The 23082-nt window shown below is 34.8% G+C and overlaps 1 protein-coding gene across 10 annotated transcripts in view; it reads right to left on the bottom strand.

The window, feature by feature from the left end:
* Window positions 1-23082, bottom strand: part of MEF2C (myocyte enhancer factor 2C) — a 120845-nt gene that overhangs the window by 9522 nt on the left and 88241 nt on the right. For 6 of the 10 annotated variants that reach the window (XM_077171942.1, XM_077171937.1, XM_077171934.1 and 3 more), the window contains 6 exons: window positions 20135-20321; window positions 19093-19140; window positions 5342-5514; window positions 4121-4144; window positions 3085-3214; window positions 2025-2160 (listed from right to left, as the gene is read on the bottom strand). In XM_077171942.1, coding sequence (XP_077028057.1) covers window positions 2025-2160; window positions 3085-3214; window positions 4121-4144; window positions 5342-5514; window positions 19093-19140; window positions 20135-20321 — 698 coding nt within the window. The remainder of the gene's footprint in view (window positions 1-2024; window positions 2161-3084; window positions 3215-4120; window positions 4145-5341; window positions 5515-19092; window positions 19141-20134; window positions 20322-23082) is intronic. The other 4 variants (XM_077171939.1, XM_054651915.2, XM_077171938.1 and 1 more) reach the window with 3 other exon arrangements.

Below are 23082 nucleotides of genomic sequence, written 5' to 3' on the forward strand. Positions count from 1 at the left end.
AATCACATTCTTGTCATTGCATCTTGCCAAGCAGAGCTGATTTTCACCTTTAGACTCTGTTGAAAAACAAAACCTGAAGGAGACCTCGAGTGTGTCTTTGATTAACTGTTTTCTCACAGGTTTTCATAGCCTACGTTGGCAACAAGCATCTCACTGCCAAAACTTTTCAGTATATGACCCCACTAAGCACTGAGATTTATGTTGTTGAAACATTTCTGGATGTGTTTTCTCAAGTATGTGAAGATGACTGTAATTTTGTTTCATTTTAAAAATCTTTTTGCAAATTCTAAATCAGGCTGATATACACTGCATATGTTCTACAGAATTTCAAGTTTTTCAAGTAATTCAAAAGTTAAAACAGATGCTCTTTCATGTAGGACTCAGTGAATATGATTTTCTGCAGTGATAGAAGACTTCTCAAGAACCATCTCTGAAGCAGCTTTCATAGCTGAATTCACTTACAAATCACTGAAAGAGTAATAATAATAAGAGTAGCAACTCAGAATGTATTCCACAGCCACAGACATTACACTGACATTCTGTGATATGAATCAGAAGCAGATCATGATGTGTGACAAATCTGAAAAGGCATGTAGTTTAGGAGTTAATTTATACCTTTTTTTTTTCTAACCAAATAGCATCATTACATTCCTTGGTATGGTACCAATTGTTTATACAGTGATACCTAACATGTGAACTTTCAATTTATTTGAGAATTCATGGTTTTAGTTGTACAGTAAGTCTGAATGCTGACCCAGAAGTAGTGCAAACTCATAAAGAAAAGTATAAGAGAAAGATATTAAGACTTTTTTCTAGCATAAGTATTTCAGTCGTATGTTTTTATGACATTTGCATCTATATATACTTATTTATACAGAAATAAGGTTTAAAAAATTTGTTCCTTTGAAACATTTGTATAGCTCTCCTTAAAAACCCAAATTATCAACATGGTAAAGACATTAAAATAAGTTACAAAAGATGTTCAGATAAAGTAGAAGGAGAATTTTGAAGTTTAAGGTGTGTTTAGAGTATTAAATTGTTCCACACTATGGCAACAATCTCAAAGAAAGAAAGTGTATAAGTGGAAGACCTCTTTCACAAAAAAGGTTTTCCTTTCACAAGTATATGGATTCATTTTTTTTCCTCATGAATACACTCCTGCTGTTTTCAGCTTCTATTTTTATAGCTAAACCTTTTAAAATTCCAACATGTCTAACCATACATTAGGCTACTGTGCCACACCAGTGCATGCCTATGGTCTTACTCAATAGAAATTGTAGATAACAAAATATTTGAAAATCATACACCTGTTCACTTAAATGAGCCAAGAGGTTTCTTGTTCAGGTGATTTCCCTGTGTGAATTTTCATACTTCTAAAGATCCTGAGGTGATTGAGCACTGTGTTTCTCTGAAACTTGAATAAATATTGTAAAATTAGCCACTAGAGGGCAGGAATACACGTACTCCTCAGCACAGGTGCATCACAGTGAGTTGTGTAAGCTTACACTTCTTTGGCTTAATCATGCTATTTTCTCATAAAAATCATCTCCAAATAAATGAAACTTGAATTTCAGAGCTGAGCAGAAGGGAGTATACGATTATTATATAAGGTTAAGGCTTAATCTCAGGTAAATTAATTATGTAATCTTTCTTCATTAAAATATCTAAAAAATTTTCTTACTGTAAATGTTTGTGCAACAGTAACTGGAAATTAAAAGCATAAATAAAAATATGGCAACTGTACAATATAGGTGTTTGATTTTATTAGCAAAATAAAATCTATTTAAAGAAATAAAAACTAAAACATAAACAATACACTACTGAGAAAATGCCATGAATGCAAAATATTTCATTGCAACTCCATAGCAAACTTTCCATGAATTACATTGTTCCAGTTTTGCAAAATCTACTTTTTATACACAGTAGATATGTTCTGGTATGTTACCTTGACATATTTCACATTTGGAATTACTGGGGAGACTGAAGTTACTGTAGAACAGTAAAATAAAGAAAGCACTGCTTACCCCAATTGACTGAGGGCAGATGGTGGCATGTTATGTAGGTGTTGCTGTTGCCAGCCAGTCACAGAACCGAGATGAAGAGCACTGGCTGTATTAAAACCAGAGAGAGATGATATATCTGCACTACTCAGAGAATATTCTAGATTTGAAAACAGAAAGACAATAATTAAGAGAGAATTAAAGAGGAAGCAATTAAACAACAACTAGCTTAGTAATTTTCTTGTCACTTTGTAAGCCATTTAATTTTAATTACACCAATCACATTAAGTTGCAGGAGAAAAAGTAAATCTTCCTCTTCCCTCAACTCATTAACTTGGGAGCAAATAATGCACTAATAATTATTCTGTAATCTAGCAGCGTTTTACTGGGTCTGGCAGATCTAAAGCATTCTTAACCTGTAAATTCACCATAACTACATAAGGACTGTCAGAAAGACTTGAAAAAGATAACATTTTGGTTACAGTCTTCCTTGCAGAAGTCTGCAGGCAGTCTGCTTCTGAACAATATGTGTGTTCTAAAAATGTGCTGGATCTATGTCACTGTGTGCACTCTGAACAGCAGCAATACACAACAGGAACTGTAAAGACGCCTTGAGGCTTCACTTCTGCACCCTCCCAGGTAGGAAGCTGTGATAGCCAACAGAGTTACTGAACTCTGGTTGGAGATAGTGAAGCTGCTTATTTCTGCTACCCTCATGGCTTTAGCATGGTGCACTCAACTGCATGAAATTATATCCAAGGAGGACTAAACTGTTAACTGTTTTAAAGTTGCTGGGGTTTTTTTTGTGTTTTTTTTGTGGGGGGCTTTTTTATTTTATTTTAATTAAAGCCAATGAAATAAAGCTACCAAATCAGTTTTACTTCAAGCAAATCAGCTAACTTTGAAATAGATACGTCTGAAGTTAGTGACAGGTAGAGAATAAACAAATGTAGCGTAAAGGCATAACAGTTATAAATTTTTCAGTTTCTCCCAAAGAACATTAGCTAATTCATTAATACTGAGATAGACACTTATCAGCACCTTTCTCCCTTCCCCATCCTTTGCATCCTGCACCAATACTTACCAGTACCATACGTTGTTGAGATGGCTGATGGGTATCCTCCCATCCCTTGCCCTGGTAGAGTAGGAGTTGCTACGGAAACCACTGGAGTAGCCAATGACTGAGCAGACTGGGAGTTATTTATCCTTTGATTCTTTTAAAGTAAGTAAAATAAACATATTATTGACCAGTTTTAAGTCAGTTGAGTGTATTTGCTTTCTGGGAATGTTTTGCGCATGAGAAATACAGGCTATTACAAATTCTTAGAAATTAATCATTTAACATGTAGCTTTGATGAACTCTGCCAACCCTATAATTTACAAGCTTTCAAGAGACCAGTTGTCACCATAGTAACCCATTACATCAGTATCTCCTAGGTAACTGAACTAGTAAGATTGCTTTTGTTGTGGGTAGAAGAACAGATCATGTGAAAAACTAATGAAATACATGAGCTCGATTCCCATTGTTTTCCTTTTTGGTCATATAGAAAAAAACCAACCACAAAAAACAATGAAACCAAAAAAGCGATGAAAAACCCCCAAACCCGGTTCTGCTGGGTTTTGAAAGTGAGGTGCACCCCCAGACTGCTGAACTCTGAACTCTTACCAGGGGATGGAGCTCTGACAACGTTTTTGTGCAGTAAAAAAACCCTTCAAGGTTGTTAGATTACACAGCAGTTACACATTTATCTTTAACTCCAGGGCACTAGGTGTTGCACTGTAAGAATTAAACTAGAGAACTCTAATTATGTGAATGGCAGGAAAAAAGGGCTAGAGAGCCACCAAAAAAGGTGGCTGTCATAAGGCTATGCCATCTTCAACAACATAAGTTTACATGCTCTACATGCATCACCAAAAAGAAAGCTTAATTCTAGCATGCTTAGCTTGAGTATGTGCAACAAGTGCATCTGGTCATCTATCGCTATATTTAAAAAATTGCCATGACCTTTTTTGTTCACAACATAGTTATTTTCCATTTTATTTCAACCGAAATTTTATCTACATCATAAGAATAACTGTTTTTTTTCTTTGTTATTAAGATGAACATCATTACCACTTACCAGAAGCAGATCAACATCCTCAGACTGATTGCATAGGAAAGGAGTATTAAAAATTAGTAAATATATATATTTACCAGGAGGCAGGTTTTAGCTTAGGGAATATATTAATATCATAGTGGTAGCAAATAAACACCTTCTGAGGGTATCTTGGAAAAAATACACCTCATAGATCTCTTTTTTCTCCTCCTTCTAATAGACTGTTTGACTCAATTGTAGGAACAACCTATCCAGTTTTCAGCACAAGACTTTCTCCAAGAATTCATTTGTCTTCCACAGTCCCATTGTTTGCAGATTGTCATGCTATGCCTAAGCCTTCACAGAGTCCCTTGGAAAATATAATTTTTTAGGGGCTTGGAATAAATAATTTGATGCAGACAGCTTGTCACTGCCATGATCAACTTTGAGTATTGCCCTGTAGGACTATTTGTCACTTTATGACTTAGGAGGTGGCATCACATTTATGGGCAGTTTTAGTTTGATGATTAATTCATTTTGCATCAAGCTGAAGAAGCAAACTTGGAAGTTGTTTTAATAATGTTTTTTATAAAATAGAAAACTGCATCACTTAAATGACTATATTTTTAATTTAAGTTCACTTTTAATGTTAAATCACTCAAAACAGCTTTACTTGGAAACACTGACAAACTTTTGAAAAGTAAGTGCAAGACATGGACACAATACCTTCCCAATTCAGCCTTCTAGCATAGTATATTGCCCAAATTATACTAGTCCTGGCAGGAGAAACAGAAATTTCATATTCCTTTTTCTCTTCCTCTGTCTATTTACTACCTCTTATCATTACAAAGTTTGGATCTCACAGCAATAGAGCTCAATTTATTACTGTTAATACGCCATCTGCTAAGATTCTGTGTGCCTAAATATTTAAGAAAAACGTAATAGTTAGAGATGCTCAGGGTTTAATTTAGCTTTTATAAGAGCCTCAGGAAAGTGCTGGGAGAGAGACTGCAGAAGGTGAGGCTGTGCACGGTTAGGACACAGTTCCTATTTTGCAACTCAACAGACAAAAAGTAGGAAGTAAATAAGACTTCAAAAAAACAACCAAAAACAATCAAAGAGGCTCAGCCTACATCCTCAGCTTGGTGTCAAGCCCTAGTTAGAAAAACCAAACAATCAAGAATGTAGTTTCCCGAGCCAGCCTTGACATTCCTAAATGACTCTTATTTGAAGTAGATAAAAAGAAGAGCTTTGAAAATGCATTACCACTGATGGCATGTTACTCTTGCTGCCAGGTGGAATAAGCACACGGAGGTCTGGTTTACGGTTGTTCATTCCCAAATTCATTGGAGGTGGAGATTTTGCTTGCATATTCTTGTTCAAGTTGCCAGGTGAGACCAGCAGACCTGGTGAGTTGCGGGGGTTTCCATATCCATTTCCTGTTAAGGTAAAAACAAGAGGGAAAAAAAAAGGGAGAGACAAGTCCAATGAAGTCCACTGTATCTTTTAAGCCCTTCTAAAACTGTGAAATAAAAAACTCAGGATAGATATCTGTGTCATGTACCTCTATAGGAAAATACAACATGTGCTATATGTGGAACAACTGGTCTTCAAATGCTTTCTCTCATGGCAGCTGACATCTCTGTGATGTCCTGAAATTAACTTGATGATACAATTTTGTTTATAGCACTGTGGTATATAGCACAATATACTGTGCCCTTGTAGCAGCCAATGTCTGACATTTGTCTTACAAGAGTCAGGAAAGTCAGATAATTTAAGGGCATAAAAACTGTCAAAGCTATTTCATATTTTCTAGACATCTACAGAAGATTGTGCCTTTTCTGACTCAGCCCTTTGCAGGTCATGACTTTTTTTTTGCTTTTAAACAAGGGATGCATATAGCAAGGCTATAATTTCCACAAAAGGCAGGGGAAGGACCAGAAGGATTCATAAATTCTTTTGGCTCTTTTTCACTACACTTCTTGGACCTAGTTCTGTAAACACTAAAATCAATGGGAGCAACATCATAACATTATTGGAAAACACCACCATATCTTTCATCTTCTTCTCTCTTATGCAGGCCCCAGGAACAATTCTGACAAGCAAATGTTTCCTTTATCTTTTTTAGAAAAGGATATTCTCTCAACTCATTGCATTGACAACTATGTGTCCATAAAGTTAATGACCTATTAATTCCACTATTTCATTCACTGATTTCACCTCTTACCCACATAAAATCTAGGGAAAAGGTGACTTTTTAGGGTAGCCTTGAAATTCTGTTTACACAATCTCAGGAGAGGTACAGAAACTGCACAGACATAGAGAGGGAATAGCATGAAAATTAATATGGAAAGAGAAAACCTTTACCTTGGGTAAATACCAAAGAAACAAATGCTATGGAAGACTTTCTTTTCTGAGCACAGCTTTTGTTCATGAGCTGCAACACACAGCCTAGAATTTTTGTGAGAAGATAAACTGGTCAGTCAGTGTGGCAGAGCCCTCTGGGTCAGAAACCCTGGAACTCCAAATTTCCTTTGTTTTCCCAAAGTCAGGGAAGACCACAGTATCTCACCCCATCCTCCCCAGTGTGAAATGGTGTTTATAGCCCTAAAGAACATAAATAGATTATGGAACTAAATTTGATAATGTCTATAAGGTGGGCATAAAAATGACAGTACATGCCAGCAATGTGCTCCTCTGGCCAGGATAATGATGTGTGTCTGAACTTGACTAAGATTTTCAAGTTTTTAATCCTCAAACACATCAGCCACTTGTATTTACCAAATCAAAAAATCAATGGAAATAAAATTTGTGAAAGCCTATTACATATTAAAACACCACTTCAAGCTTTGGAAGACTGTGAACTGTGAACACTAGTATTATGGCACAAGAAAATTATCAAAAACTGCTTGAATTCTGTACTTGTCAGGTACCTTCAGTAGCTAGTCTGATCTGGCTTGTTTTTAATCATAATTTCTATTATCATGATCTCTAAGCCTTTGCAATATTTTGAAAATTTAAGAGCACTCAGATCACTACTAATATTCTGTATTAAAATGACTTTGGAGATTTTGGACTAAAATATTTTTCATAGTTAATCTTGTTGTTTATTTCCTTAATAATATCATCAAGTTAGGAAAACAAAATGAGTTCTGAAATGTATTTTAGACTTTCCAAACAAATTCAGCAAAGTACTTTCAAAGGCTTTTCATTTTGTACCAGTAGACTTTTTTTCTCGAAACGAACAATTGTCCTCAACACGAATGAGCTATCTATTATGCTCTCATTAATGCTATGTGTTACTACAGGTGGTGAAATTAGAAGGGGCATTTTGAATATACAACAGTATTTTCTACCAGAAACCACACTGCATTTTAAAGAAGTTAATCTTTTACAAACTGAATACTGAAAATTGAGGCAACAGAAGAAACTGAAGCAATAGTAGGGTTTCTCTGGTGTCAGGAGGTATTTTACCAGCAGGATGTAAAACTGTCAGTGAAATCTGTCATATGACAAGGATTTGCTCAGAGAGTGGCAATGGAACTGTTTGAAGCAGCACTGAGGTTTCTTCAGTTCTACAATATAGGACCTTAAATATATAGCAAAACGGATTCCACTGTACTCTATATATTTCTAGTTGTGATTTTTAGAGAATAAATCACATTACAAGAAAGAACTCCCATTCCCTACATAAGATTTACTTAATATTATATACTCTTAAGAAATAGTGCTTAGGGGAAAGAGTGCTTCTCTATAAAGCTTTATTCTTCAGAAACATTCATCTGAACTTTACTGATGTGAAATAGTTTGAACAGTTTATATTTTTGAACATTTATATTTTAAAACCATCAAATTCTTTTAAAGAACTACTGCAATAATTTCTTTGCTACCAGATTTCTGCTGTTCAGGCATATTATGCCTTCTAGCATTTTGAAGCCATATAATAACAGTTCCTCTTTCCAGTCACCAAACTTATTCTTTTGGTATAGTGAGGACTCAGGAATGTAAGACTGAGGACCTTAAACCAATAATACAGAAACCCATCATTTGGAAATCAGTGATGAATGCATGCATGTGATAAAAAGATAAGAAGAGTCTGCATGGAAACCAGTCCTTTTAACTGTACCCGGTTAATTCAAGAGGGCTGTGGCCTGATCTAAGGCAGTTCTCCCACCTTCAGATAAATCCAGCAAAGAGAATGGCCTCATTTACATCCAGAGGCAAAAAAAATGCATAAGTCTTCTAATGTACAAATTAAATCTTCTTTCATGCTATACTTTAAAATTGCACTCTGCCAGGGCAATTATCAATTTAGATGTGACCATAGGCAGAACATCTCATTCTGCTATTCACCTGAAAGCACAAAAATTATATGTCATATATGAATGGATTTCCTGATTATGGATCATAAGAAAATGAAAACCAGAAGGATTTTAAAGCAAGCTGGCTTTACATTTTTATTTGATTAAAAGCCATATTTTTTTATGGAATAGAACATTTTAAACATTACAAATGCGTTCTATAAGGCATAATGAAAACAGTGAAAATAGAAACAGTGGATGCACAAATTTTAAAGGGCGTATGTCAGAATTTGTAAATTTATGGCATTTTTAATTCAACAAATTTTCAGAAAAAATATTTTTCCTTGTATTGTTTGTTACACTGACTTGTAAGAGTAAAAATATTTTATGCAGAAAAGAGCTTATTTCTAGACAAGCTAGTGGAGCAGCATGTGTCATGAAATTTACTGCCAGACTTTGTATTTGGACTAATGGCAGAATGTAAACACAAATGCTTTTTGAGCACAGAACACTCCTCTTGGACATACTCTCACATTTTGCATTTAGGCACAAGTGCCATTGACTGTAGAATGAATTCTGTCCAAGTACAAACTGCATGATTAATCTCTTTAATTTCACTTTTCAAAAAACTCAGAAAAGTTATTTTTGTGCACTGATAGTTACTCAACCAAGAATAATTATTAAAAAAATCCATTTAATAATGAAAAAAACTACATTTTAAACTGAGCTACAAATTCATGTAATACTGTCTTAAGCATCTTAATTTTAAATTTTAAGATTTTAAGGATACCAGAAGGGCACAAGTTTAATCAGGACAGAATAGACAGCAAAGTTTACTTCTCTCCTTTCATTCCCTATTAGTAATACCTGTACATTCAGAGGAGTTTTGGTCATTGACGTTTACAGGGGTTGCAAAGTGGCTGCAATTCTTAATATTCTCAGAGTTAGGACAATAAATCTATACTGATTATTTAAGCCAGGAAAATTTCCACATGTTAAGGTAACACAAATGAAAAAAGAGTAACTTTTTTCCTTATCTCTCAACATTCTTGGACATAGTTTTAATAATTCAAAGTCTTTAAGTCTTGAAAAATTGGAAAATTTTAGGACTTGAACATTTGAAACTGTCATGTTCCTACTTGTTCCTTTTTTTTTCCTCCTTTTTTTGTGATTTCAAAGGTATAGAGATATACTGAATGAAAAATCCTCTATGGTAGTCTCAAGAACTAAAGTGGAAGAAAGAACAAGATACACAAATTGTATGTCCTTTATTTGATCTCTCATTTGTTTATTCTAGTGTTTTTCACTGACATGAGTTGAGAATTTACAAGATCCTTAGGAACCTGAGATTAATTTTAACACAAAATGAACTTTCAAATTCTTGAAGGATTTTTAATAAATACTAATGCTCGTTTCAAGTTTCCAATAAGTGCATGATTTTACTTGTGAAAACTTTCTTATTTCTTCCAAGACGCATATATACATTTGATTTCATGGAGGATTTCTACTTCCTATTTGGTTACACTAAATGCATATGTCATATGTATGACATTTTGACTGATCACCAAGCATCTCAAAAATAATTTTAAATACAGAATTATATATATATAAACATGAGAACAAAGTACTCTGCAAATTATCTCTACTTCAAAATATATGCATACATATGAAAGAATCAATAAAAATTTTTGCCAAATTTGTATCTAGTTTTGCACTGTTTTCTCAGTTTATTTTCCTATTTTCGGAAGGAATGGTAATTATTCTTAATAGTAATTAAAAGGTAATGAAAAATTTCCTTTTCTTACTTACTTTATTGTTTTTTTTGGTGTTTTTTTTTTTTTTTTTGCATACACACTGAAACAGGCTATGGTTTATTACCCAAAATAAAAAGATACCAACAACAAAGAACTAATGCTAGGAAGTTGTACTGTTGCTCACCTAAAAATAATTTAAAAAGAAAATTCTTACTCATACGTCACATGTTTGTCACATTTCACAGCAGACAACTGTTACTAACTGCAAATGGGAGAAGAAAACCAATCTGCTGCTACCCCCGTCCAAAAAAAAAGGAAATCTTCACTTTTAAATAGCTTCCCATTCCCACTACATTCAACTAATGGACCTTCTCAACTGAATTGTGGGGAGTCAACTCATACAGATGTGGTATTAAAAAACCTAATAACTTCGTGTGGAAGAATTCTCAAACATCCTGCGAAAGTATCAGCTACTTTTTTGGGAAGGCTGAAACAGGATGACAGTTCAGAGAACACACAGACTTTTGAACGAAGGGGAGGAGAATAAGAAGAAAACTATCTCAATGACTCTTTGTTAGTTTTAAAAATAACCACCTAGTAATAATATTAATAAATGGTAGAGATTTCTACATGAACAGAAGTCTGAGCCATCTCTCTTGAACTCACCATTCTTGCCATGCAGGTTCTATAACTGTCAATGGGAACATGCTCTTTAAGTTTAAAGAGATGAAAAGGGCTCTGATGGCACTGCAGTTGTCCTGTGTGTAGGATGAAAGACCACGAGAACAAAAAACTGACATGTGCATCACACCTCATGCAAACACTTCACTGCCGAGTCAAGTGCATGGCAAGCTAACCTGCTCACAAACACTGTGGATATGTTTTATTGCTATAATAAGATCTGTACTTAAATGTTTCTAAATTAGTACTTCCAGTAAGTAGGTTAGGTAAAGTTACTTACTTCCAGTAAGTTAGGAGTTTACATCTTAAAAAAAAAAAAAAAAAGCAAAGCTGGCACCTGACTTTTTGAATTAGCCTGTGGCTACCCACACAAGCAACTCTGAGAAACCCTTCAAAACAATTTTCAATTGCAATTAGTCCTCCCAAGTGGCAGGCAGATATTTCATCACATGGACTCCCTCCTTGCAATCCTTGGAAATAGGGGTGTATATCATAGACAATGAGGATCTGTGGTAAGTTATACACTTAGAGAAGGGGGATTGTGCTTTCTTCTTCAAGGATGATCATCCTTATTCCTTTTTTTCCTTTTCTTTCTTTTCTTTTCTTTTCTTTTCTTTTCTTTTCTTTTCTTTTCTTTTCTTTTCTTTTCTTTTCTTTTCTTTTCTTTTCTTTTCTTTTCTTTTCTCTTCTCTTCTCTTCTCTTCTCTTCTCTTCTCTTCTCTTCTCTTCTCTTCTCTTCTCTTCTCTTCTCTTCTCTTCTCTTCTCTTCTCTTTTTTCTTTTCTTTCTCAGCAAAGAAACGGAGCAATAGATGATCCAAGTTAAGGTCCTGTTTGTGATTTTTCAGTCTTGCACTACAATTATTATTGCCAGGATGCTTATAATCTAAGTCCAATCATAGAATCTTATTACCTGCTTTCATTATTATTTAATGGCATCTAATATCAGGAATCTCAGATCACACAACTTTCATCCAGAAACACTGTATTTCTGATATCTTTACTTCTGATTGTATTGATTAATACCCTTTCCACTATTTTGTTCTAACACCTTTATCAATAGTTATGCTCTTTTAAGAACCTGTATATTCCACATTATCTTGTTTTGATTCAAGCTTCAGCTCATCAAAACAGTGACTAAGTTGAAACTATTGAGAAAAATCACTTATTTATACAGTAGTCTTCAGTTTTGTGTTTTATAAATATTACATGTCTGTAGTTTAAACACGTGGGCACTGTTCTATGAGCAACAGTAATACATTCTTTCTGTCACAGTTTTGTAAGGTCCAAACCCCAGCAATCAGACATCATGGCTCTTACCATGGTTAATGTGTCTTACCATGGTAAAACAGGTGTCCTGCCCCTAGCACTGGTGTTGTATCTACTGCCATGAGGAGATAGCACAGTGCCATGTCTCTGACCTTGTATAGTGCTTCCTCTTCACTCTCACTTGACATTTATGTTAAGTCCATGTTCTGCACTAGGAATGCACTAGTCTTCCACACTAATGTGTAGTCTAATAGGAGAGGTCAGTGCCTCTCCTATTAGTGATGAGGTGGTTGTCTGAAACTTAGCTTGAATTACAGCTTTTCCAAAAAATCTTGCTTAAATCTCCAAATTACTGGCATAGCCCTGATCTCCTAGCATGTGAACAGTTCATATGTGGCCTTCCCCTGAGATCTGAGATAACCATCTACCCTAAATATGTTTTCAGGACTTAACCATAGTCTTATAAGTACAGTAGTTGAAAAGATGGTCCATTCTAGTCCTGTTTATGCAAAAAAATGAGAAGGGTTTTTTTTTCTTTAGTATGGGTTGTTTCAACATCGTGATAATTGAGAAAAAGAAAGCAACACCAAAATGTGACTTATGTCAAAGAGAAAACAATACTGCTGAAAAATGTATTACTTTCTGCAGATTTATAGGAGAAAAATACATTCCTGGGAAGAAGAGAGAACTTATCTCTTTTGACTGCCAGAAAGAGACTTTTGAGAAATCATTACACAGAATCACAGAATGGCTTGGTTTAGAAAAAAATGTTAAAATACTCAGATCCAAACCTCCTGCTAAGAGCAGGGACACCTTTTGCTAGAAGTTACTCAAAACTCCATCCAAGGTGACCTTGAGCATGTCCAGAGATGGGGTACTCACAGCTTCTCTGGCCAGCCTGTGCCAGAGCATTACAATCCTCAGTCAATAATTCCTAGTGAATACCTAATCTAAATCTGCCCTGTTTCAGTTTGAAGCCATGACCCCTTTGTCAATCATCTGCTTTTAACAAATTATTTGTTGATGACAAATTATTTCCTTTCTGGGCTGTTTGAAATCAATTATCATTTTGAGGAAACTGATTTACAGTGAAAAATATTTCAAGACAAGTATAATTCCAATTATAAACAGGATGCCTTATTTGAAAAGTTACCTAACCCATCCCTGTCTCCTTTGGCCTCTATTACTGTGAGACTGCTCCAACTGTTAGCACAGGAAAAATGAAATTGTAAGAGATTTGGAAGACAAAGGGAATCATTGGATTCAATATCTTAATTGCTGGATCACAAGTTAAAGGGCAGGGGTCATGTTAACTTAATATTGTCAGGAACTTCTGTGTGGGGCTGCAGTCGCAACTTCAGGAGGTTAAAAGCATTTCTTATTCTCTTTCTCACAGCAAAGTCATTGCTCCAGTCCAGATCCAAGAGGCATCAGCTTTCAGGACTGTCAGGACTCAGGACAGACATGAAATATAGACATTTTCTAATTTGCAATGACTTCTTCTATTTTATGAATTTGAGCAAGAATATGTGCTGCAGTATGCAACAGAAGTTGTGTCTTAGTGAGTAAGAATGCAGACAGAAAAAACAGAGAAATCCCTGTCTCATTTAAAAAAAGCATAAAATTCCCCCAGACTTCTCTTGGAAAGGGATTTTATCTAAAGAACACAAATTAGTCTTGAGGAACATTTGAAGCTTCTTGTAATAAAGGAAGGCAATCTTGCCTGTCTTTAAGATCTCATTTACAAAGAACAAGTTTGTATGACTCACTTAACTGTTCATTACATGTGAACTTAGGGCTCTTTCCTTTTCAAACCTTTCAAGCTGTCTTTTTATAAAAAACAAATATTAAGACATTGTTATTAGAGACAGAGAATAACTAAAATGCATTACTAATTAAACACGCATCCGGTAGAAGCCTAATAAAGGCCAAAATTTTCCAGATTTTCATTAAGCCTACTGAGAGTGGGCTTGCATCTATCTCCTCTTTGGTAAGAGGTCACATGAGTTAGCTGAAGAGAGACAACCTTTGTATATGACACCCACTGCAAGATTTTAGAAATTTTTTTATATGAAGAGCAGCATCTAGTCTTTCAGGCTTATTCTCAAAGTTTCATTGATACTGACTTTGGTGTGTTATTTATTACTTGGAATTAGAGTTGGAAAGACGTGTGTTGACTGCCTACATACATATGAAATTCAGTATGACAGACTATTTCTTTCATACTAAATACTCGACCTTGTCAAAGAAGTGTTAGTGTTCTGCCAGCTTTGACAAAATCTCCTAACCTGTAGGTACTTCCCTTAAAACAATGAAGGAAAAAAACTATCTATCTATCTATCTATCTATCTATCTATCTATCTATCTATCTATCTATCCATCTATCTATCCATATATCCATCCATCCAACCATGTATTCATCTCTAGGTATATAGATATATATTCTTATATGGAAAAAACCTTGGAAGAGGAACACTTAAAGGTGTAATACAAGTAGAAGGAAAACCAGAGCAATCAGGTTTTAATTTCTTATCCCACTCCATGGTTTTAAGTCAACCTGCCAATTTTTGAATTCTAATTGTTTGGATTTGGCTCTATCGCAAAGTTTGCTATGAATGACTGCGTGTCCTTTCTTTTGTGCTGTAAGATTCCTTGGACAGGAACTATTTTTTACTTTTGTGCCACATTTTGCCTAGACTTTGGGCCAGAAGTCTGTGGATTATTGCACTCATCAAGTAATAAGGGACAGACAACAATTTATCATGCTCTTTGTGGCAAAGCCAGTTACTGTCTTACTAATAGGTTGCCCATAAACTGTGGTTTGAGAAATATTTCTCCAAGCTCATTTGTTTATTTACATAATTCACACTTGAAGTCTAAGAATTACCTTCTATTGACTATACCAAGCATGATTTCAGGGTAGAGTGAAGAATATTTATGTAACATTTCAATTTCTTTAAAAAAATGAAATTTGTTTGTTTATTTATATTTATAGTTCCAAAAGTCTTTAATGCAGCTAGATGTCTTTGAAATCATTGCTTATTTTTGGTACTGCTGGTCAGCTTAATTGGGCAGATTGCACATCTTTTTACTAAATCACTCTTTGAGGATATACTATCCAGATTGCCTCTACCCTGAGGGAATATAACTTTAAAATTTCTACTATTACACATATTCCCATGTGGCTTGAAATACTAGTAGAATATATAATACATTCACCCACAGTCGGTACACCACCAAGGAAAGGAAAAGGAGAATGAAAGCACTAGAAAATTATGATACTGGCTGGCACTTCAGGACCTCAGTCTTCAGAAGATAAGAAGGCAATTGTTGGCCTGTGGCTAATTCCCAGAAGGAAATGACTTGCTGCAGATTCATAGATAAATACAGGATTTGGTTATTAAAAAACACGGGATAAAATTTTCAAAATGCAATGCTGATCTATTCAGTTTCTAGCCCTTTTTAATAACAGATTTAAAGGTAGTTTGAAGATGTTAGATTGAAAGACAGCAAGTGCTCTGACAGCATTTTTAGAGCCCCAAGAACTTTTGAATAACTTTCTCCTTTAGTTTAATATTAATGTCAAGCTGGGGGCAGTGCAGAAATCGAATAGAGAAACAAACATATTACAGAAATGAACAGTTGACGTAGGTATGTATTTTATTATACCTGTCATGGATTTAAAAATTGAGATGGGAATTTTCCTTTCATGTTATTATTTACAGTTGTTTTAAGTCTTTAGAAATGCTGTTGATTTAAATTGACTCATTCCATTCAAAGGAAGACTTTATTACAAAATACAAAATATCTTTCTCTGAAAGCCATAGAAAAGGAAAAATAGAACCCAGTCTAAAAGGAGAACTCACTTTGAAAATCAAAAGTTCAAACTACAGATGCAAAGAAAGACATCCCCCAATACTGTTCTATTTTAAAACTTTAAAACTATTGAAAAAAATTAGTTTTCTATCAAACTTTCAACACAAACAATAAGCCACTGAAGAAAAAATTGAGTTCAGATATTTGACAGTACTAAAACTTCACAGGCACTTATTTGTGTTCCTGTTGCCTTTAAGAGGTTTTCTTAAAGACTACAGTCTGTTAAAATTAAAAGAACTTCACGTAGTCTATTATGTAAACAGGTAGACACATCACTTAGCCTTCATATTTGTTACGCAGTAAATGAAAATGGATTTAGAGCATGTCTATTAGGGTCCAAAAAGTTCTTGTTCTGTCTTTCAATCAAAAGCCTCTGTTTTGAGAGAATAGTGCCAAAGACATTGCTGTATTTATAATTTAGCAATGATACGGAATGTGAAGATCACTCCAATTTTGTTGGCAGTTGCTACTATCACGTGATAGAAACTACTCAATCAGTGTTTGGCTGAGAACAAGTTTACTCTTACAAATCTGAGACAACCTTGGTTTACCTTAAAAATACCACACATGGTAATTAGTTCTGTAATATAATAAAGAAGTAGTCAGCTTTCTAAGTTTTATTTATGTCTTAGGTTAACTCCCAAGGTAAATTGTGGATCATTCCAGGGTTACTACTTGAAATAATCCAAACCAATGAAAAAAAAATTCTTTAAACACTGTCTTAAATAATCATTTTCCATTTCTGATATTGCAATAATAATGCAATTTATTTTGGTGCAATTTATTGAAGTAGTGAACAAGCTGGTGCTAGTAACAAAAAGTAGTTTCATTTTATAGTGGCAGAAATGAAAGAAATATGTTTAGACTCTTTTCCTTGGAGTATATTATTTTGAATATATGCTCTTTTTTCACATTGTGGAAAAATGCAAATTCAGAAGGTTCTAATTTGGCCAGAAATATGAACCCAAACATGATCATGCCACCAGCTTCTGAGATGCCAGATGGAAGAAAACACACAGGTTTTTGTTTCTTGTGAAAAATTATGAAAAAAGAGAACTTTTGATGTTTATTCTTCTTCACCTTAAAGAAAGATGACTGTCCAAAATAATGCCATTTTGGAATGATACAGCTAAGACAGAGGATTCAACCTTATAGTGACCTTTCCATCTTCCTACAGCTCTTTATATAATTCTTCCTATCATTCTACTTTAAAGAGATTTAGAAAACATTTCTTTAATGACATTTAAAACTTTTATTTTCCAATAAAGAACAAAGACCATTCCTGTAATTAAATATTTATGATGTAGTCTTAGCAATGTTCCTCATATATATGCCCCTCAAATAAACTGCTTACTCGAAAATTGCATTGCTTGAGGGCTTAATGCAAGCCCTTAATTTTTGATTAAGAAGAATCAAACCATTGTCTTCCTATGCTTAAATATGTTTTTAATATATTTCCAAAAACCCACATATTTGGAAAGAATATAAATTTTCAGCTGGTGTATTGATACAAAGATTTTAAGACCAACGATTATTAACAAAAATGCACATGCAGGTGAATTTTTATTTTAGTATGCCCCTCTTTTAAAATAAAATGCTGTCTTCTTTACTAACTGGTTTTCAGCGTCTGTTTAAAGGAATGGGAGATGATGTAACGAGGTGATGATATTTCTAATTGAGCCAGGAGAGGGAGCCCCTTAATAGGGAGATAATTCCTATGTCAGTCCTTCTGCTGTTCCTGAAGCTCTGATCAAGCTTAAAAGGAAGATGAAATGTTAACACTGCAGACTATTTCTTTAGCTCTCTTTCAGAGGTTAACAGGGGACAATGAACAAAACTATAATTTTCTGTCACACTTTTTTTTTTTTTTTTTTTTTTTTTTTGAGAACAAAGGAGACTTATGGTGAAGTTTCAATGGTCTGCCTTCCCTACTCTAAAATTAGTACAAAATGACTCCCTAAAGTTTTAGTATATGTTTAAACTGCCTTTCTGGTACAGTGCTGTGCAGTTCTAATTGTACTGTTAATGCATCGCACAAATATCTGTGACTCATCTATGTGTGAAAATAAAAGGAGAGTGGAGATCCCTAATTCAGGCTGAGAAAAGACAAGGGAGAAAAATCCTAAACCATTATATAAAAAATTTCCTTATCAGTGATTTTAACAGAAAATATTGGAATTGCCATTTATATCAGCCTTTATTTATGGTGCACAAAATGGATCTTCCAACGATTTCTCCCTGAGAGCAGTTACCCCAGTAAAATATCATGCTTTACCACTCATTTGTTTTCTGTGAACACACATGTTCTCAAAGTGCAAAAGTAATTTTGCCATTGTCTTTTGTAATCTGTATTTGTCATAATGCAACATTGCTGATATTGCTAACAAATCACTGAGTTTACTGAAGAAAAGGGACTACTCTGACAACATTGCTTTGATACCACAGATCTCAGCAAGTACAGTTAGTTCTTGGTAGTTCTAGGGGAGCAGGACTAAATGGCTTATCTTTTTCTCTGCCTGGGTATTTTGAAAATCCTTTACCTGTTGTGTATCAAAGCAGTTAAGCAGTTAAGCAAATACATATGGCAAAGCTTAAGTTCATTACTTATTATTTAAGTAAATGCTATCAGATTTTGTCTTAAGAGCAGGGGTTTGAAATACAGTTTACACACAGTATGTTGAAGTACAATGAGCAACTCACAATTAAAATCTTTATTCAAACTTAAATTAAAAAAATGAAGCCCCAGTTCCACTCAAGTCAATGGCAGACTTTCCCAGGATGCAAAAAGGATCAAAGTTTCTCACACTGACTCCACCAGGAGTTTTTCTTGAACAAGGCAAAGCAATGTACCCAAAAGTTTTTATGGAAAGGTTAATGTGAAGGAAATCAGACATTTGTTTCTGTGGAATTTACTGAGGTGCAAGATTTTTGATGCTGCTGGAAAACAACTCTTTCTACTAATAAGAGAAGCACAAATATCAGTTAATGCTCCACAACCCAGCTGAGTGAATTAAAAATTGCTAATGGTTTTTTACTATCCCCTCTCCAAAAGGGAGCTATTTTAGAACTCAGCTTTTGAGTTTTAAAGTTTGAGCTTTATTCACTTGGAAAAACAAATATAAATTCTCCTCTCTTTACCTGCACTGGTGCCTGCACCGGTTGCAAGGTCCCCACCCATCAGGCCACCTAGAGGTTTGAAATGAAATGTAGATGAGCACAATAAATTACAACACTCAAACATTCAAAATATTTTCTCTACCTTCAATCACCCTGCTGTAGTACCCATCATTTCTTTCCTCTGACTTCAACACGCAGTTGAATCAGACCCATAATTATGAAATCATGGTGTTTAATGTTACCTGTATAAGACACTTGCCTTTCAAGGATAAACAAAATATGGAGTACCCATAATTTCCTTATTTTAGTTTCATGCTTCCATAGCATGTGAAAAATTATGTTTGAAAGTTATGTATAGTACTCCTTCATTTGAAAACTATCTTTAGTTGAATGCTAGTCAGAAAAGGAAAGGACTGGGAGGAAGAGGCTGAAGATTCCTGGAGAAGAATGTAACTCAGAATAAATACATATACATAGTTTTTAATTTCCTCAGCCTTTCACAGACATTCACACGAATGATTTTTAAAACTTCTCTTAGCACTTGGAGACCTCAAATCGTTCTTTGAACCTCATATACTTAAAGATCTTGATGTTGCTGGAGGCAGACAGATTGAAACAACCTAATCCCCACTTACCCTCATCAGAGATGAGCTCTCATCATCGCCAGAAAAAAGCACAACCCCTTGCTATGTAAAGCACTGAAGTACAGAGCTCAACTAACATTAACCCATCAAGGAGCTTATGAATGAATCAATAAAAATAAATTCTTCATGTAGCATGTAGACTGATTATTTAAGTAATGAGTGTACTGATTTACTTCAATTTTTTTGCATTGGCTACATTTCCTTTGGTTTTTTGTTTTTGTTTTTTTTTTTAATTTTTTTGAGCTTTTTGTTGGTTGTTTTTTTTTTTCTCTTAATTTTTCAACACAGCAATTTTGGACAAGCTCTTGTGACTGTTAAAAAGAGATTTCTTTTTTCTTGGGGTACAATTTAAAGTGACCCAAGGCATGCAAGGAGCTGAGAGTAGAGCATTTGAAGGAATGGGATTGAACAGGTCCTACCTGTGTTACCTGCACTTGGAGGCCGATGTGTCACACCAGGAGACATGCTATTCCTTTGCAAAGAAGGATGAGCCAGTGGTAAAAGGTTGGGGTTTCCCAGTGAGCTGACTGGGTTACTGTATACCAAACTGTTGTGGCTGGACACTGGGATAGAAACTGGCATCTCAAAGTTTGGTGGTGGAACAGCCTGTACAAACAAAAATGGAGAACAAATAAGAGAATAGTACAAAACTGAAACAGCCTTTAAGTACAGTTACTCTATATTTAGTTCAAATATTTTGTACTTGGTGATTAAAATATTTGTGCTTACCCCCTTCCCCTAAGACTCAAGAGAAGAGTATCAAAACAATTACCAAGTCTTTTAAATATGATTTTTCAAATAAGGAGTCCATCTTCCTTTAATGCAGCTTGCACATTTATTTCATAAGACCTGGAAAGACTTTTTTCATTTTTTCTACTTTTTTTTTTGTTGTTTAAAACAAACCTCTGTCTCATGCAGCATAATTTTCTATTTCTGTCATTCTTTAAAGTCCTAATTGTTCACTTGTCACCTTAATCTAGTATCATAGATTTCTGCAAGATCAAAGTTACATGACAATGGTGACTTCATTACATGGAAAAAAATTGGAAGGGATAGAATACAAAAGGCAAGGCTCTAATTTCAGCTTGTGTTTCTTTAGCAACCAGAATTATCCCAAGTCACATAAAAGACACCAATACAGTAAATAATTTTTTAAATGAGTTTCTATCTTAGCTTGGAAGGGCTTAAAAAAAAATAAGTTCTCCTCAGGGACAGCTAACAAATACAAGAAATTTAGATATACACTAGTCTTTGTGGGCTATTTTTTGGGGGATGGCGGTGGTGTTTAGTGATGCCTTTTCATTATCCTATTTTCCTACCTAAAGGCAAGACTTTCTCCTGAGCTACTTCCCTTTGCAAGAATGCTTAAAAAAAAAAAAAAGCAAATAATGTACCACACTAACAGAGGTGTGGTACAACAGATGTTATGAGGAGATGCATAGCTCATTATGCTCCTAGGAAGCTCAGTTCAGGTTTCCTTGGTTGGTTGTGAGTTTGTTGGTTGGGGTTCCCTGGGTAGCAGTTGCTTGAATTTCTATAAAAGTTATGACTACATTAGAAATCCACATTCAATTTATTTGCTTTAAAAATTGTTTTCTTGCCTTTTTGATCAGAAACACTTTTTCAGAATTACCTGACAGCATTTTAAGTATTCAATATGTGAATACAGGCCAAGTACCCCTCAATTTCCAAGTTTTCTAACATTTATAATCTTATAAGCTTCAAGAAAGAGCTTAAACACATAAAAATATTCTTTGAAGTAGACATATTCCAAGGGAGGAAATTAAAGGTTTTAATTTTATTGTTGGCAGCTGATAGTACTGGTATATCTTCAAGGACCTAGGAGGAGAGCTGGATGTATCAACTGCTTGTCAGTCAGCCGAGGCACCCTGACCTTGTGCCACCCATGTCTCTTCGGCTGGAGCTGTTGTCTATGCCCTCTGTATTACAGCACTATCTATCAAATTACAGTTATCTCTTAAGGCTGTTTTTTTTTTCTTTCTTGGTCCTCTCTAGGGACAGAGAAAATTTTACTCTAAATATAGAGGAATTATTTTGCCTAACCACAAAGAGCAAGATTTTCAGGGTATGATGTTAAGGATACTTTATACAAATGCCTTTGAACTATTTTGAACTGTTAATTTAGCTCTGATACCCTCTCCTTTTTTTGAGAGATGACCATAGCAACATAGTTGAATAGATGGACCTGCTGGCATTGCTCCCCATCCTGGGGGGACGTGGGAATTTGCTTCCTTTTGCTGAGAAGCTGAAATGCACTCCAATGGCTGTATTTTTCATAAGGCTGATTGATTTAAGTAGAGGTAGGAAAGGAAGGTGAGGTGTTTTGGGAATCCACATGTTCTACATCTAATCTACAGATGTAAGAATCTACATGTGATCTGCACCCTTATGACTCAGATCTAAGCTCCTTGGAAATAGAGTCACATAGCATAATCTGAAACATTTGATCAGCTTGAAGGTATGTTTTGAAGAAAGTAATTCTTTTTAATGGCCACAGAAAGACCCAAAGCATTCCTAAATCCTATGTTAGTCAGAAGCACATGACTTCTTGTGGAGTTCAAAGTCAGTGTTTGAGCTCTCCATGTTTCAGTCCCAATTACAGCCTGATGTGAGACATGAATAAGCCAACATGGAGTTTCTGATTATTGTAACATACAGGGCTGCGATGGAGTTCTCTCTACCTGGTGGCTTTGCGCCCGTGGACCTGCCTGCTTGAGTACCAGTCCATGTTGCATTGACTGTCATTGTCAAGAGAACACTGCATAAGGTTTTCGTCACCCTTTGTCATAAGACCTATGAAGTCTGCTTCTGAGTCTAGGTAGAGACTATTATTGCCTCTATTTTCCTAATACCTTTTCCTAATCTAAATTTCTGTTATCTAAACTTAAACACCTGTACAAATGCAAAACTGAAGGTCTTGCCAGAATTCTAAAAGCTTGTTTGTTTTAACCACTATGTTCTTCCTTCCATGTACAAACCAAACTGTTCAAGATTCTTCTTCTTTTCCTACTTTTGTACAAAAGAGCTCCAATCTTGGTAGCTCTTCAGGTTGTCAGTCTCCCTAGTCATGTGAAACTGTTACTTAGCTTTCATTTTGTCATTTAAAAAATATTTTTTTAAAGTAGTTGAATTATTTAATTTCTGTACGAATAGTTCTAATTTTTGTCATTTTACCCACTACTAGGATCAACTTACATCTGGTTACAGAGCACTTCATAGGCAATTTTATAAGGGCAAACTTAGTTTACTCTCTGTTTTTCAGCACAATATACTATATCTGAAATATAGTAGTTTTTATTTCTTCACCACAGTCAAAAGTTAGAGAGAGAAGTTTGACTGGATAAAC

This window comes from Agelaius phoeniceus, chromosome Z (assembly GCF_051311805.1).
Source record: "Agelaius phoeniceus isolate bAgePho1 chromosome Z, bAgePho1.hap1, whole genome shotgun sequence".
Taxonomy (NCBI): Eukaryota; Metazoa; Chordata; class Aves; order Passeriformes; family Icteridae; genus Agelaius; species Agelaius phoeniceus.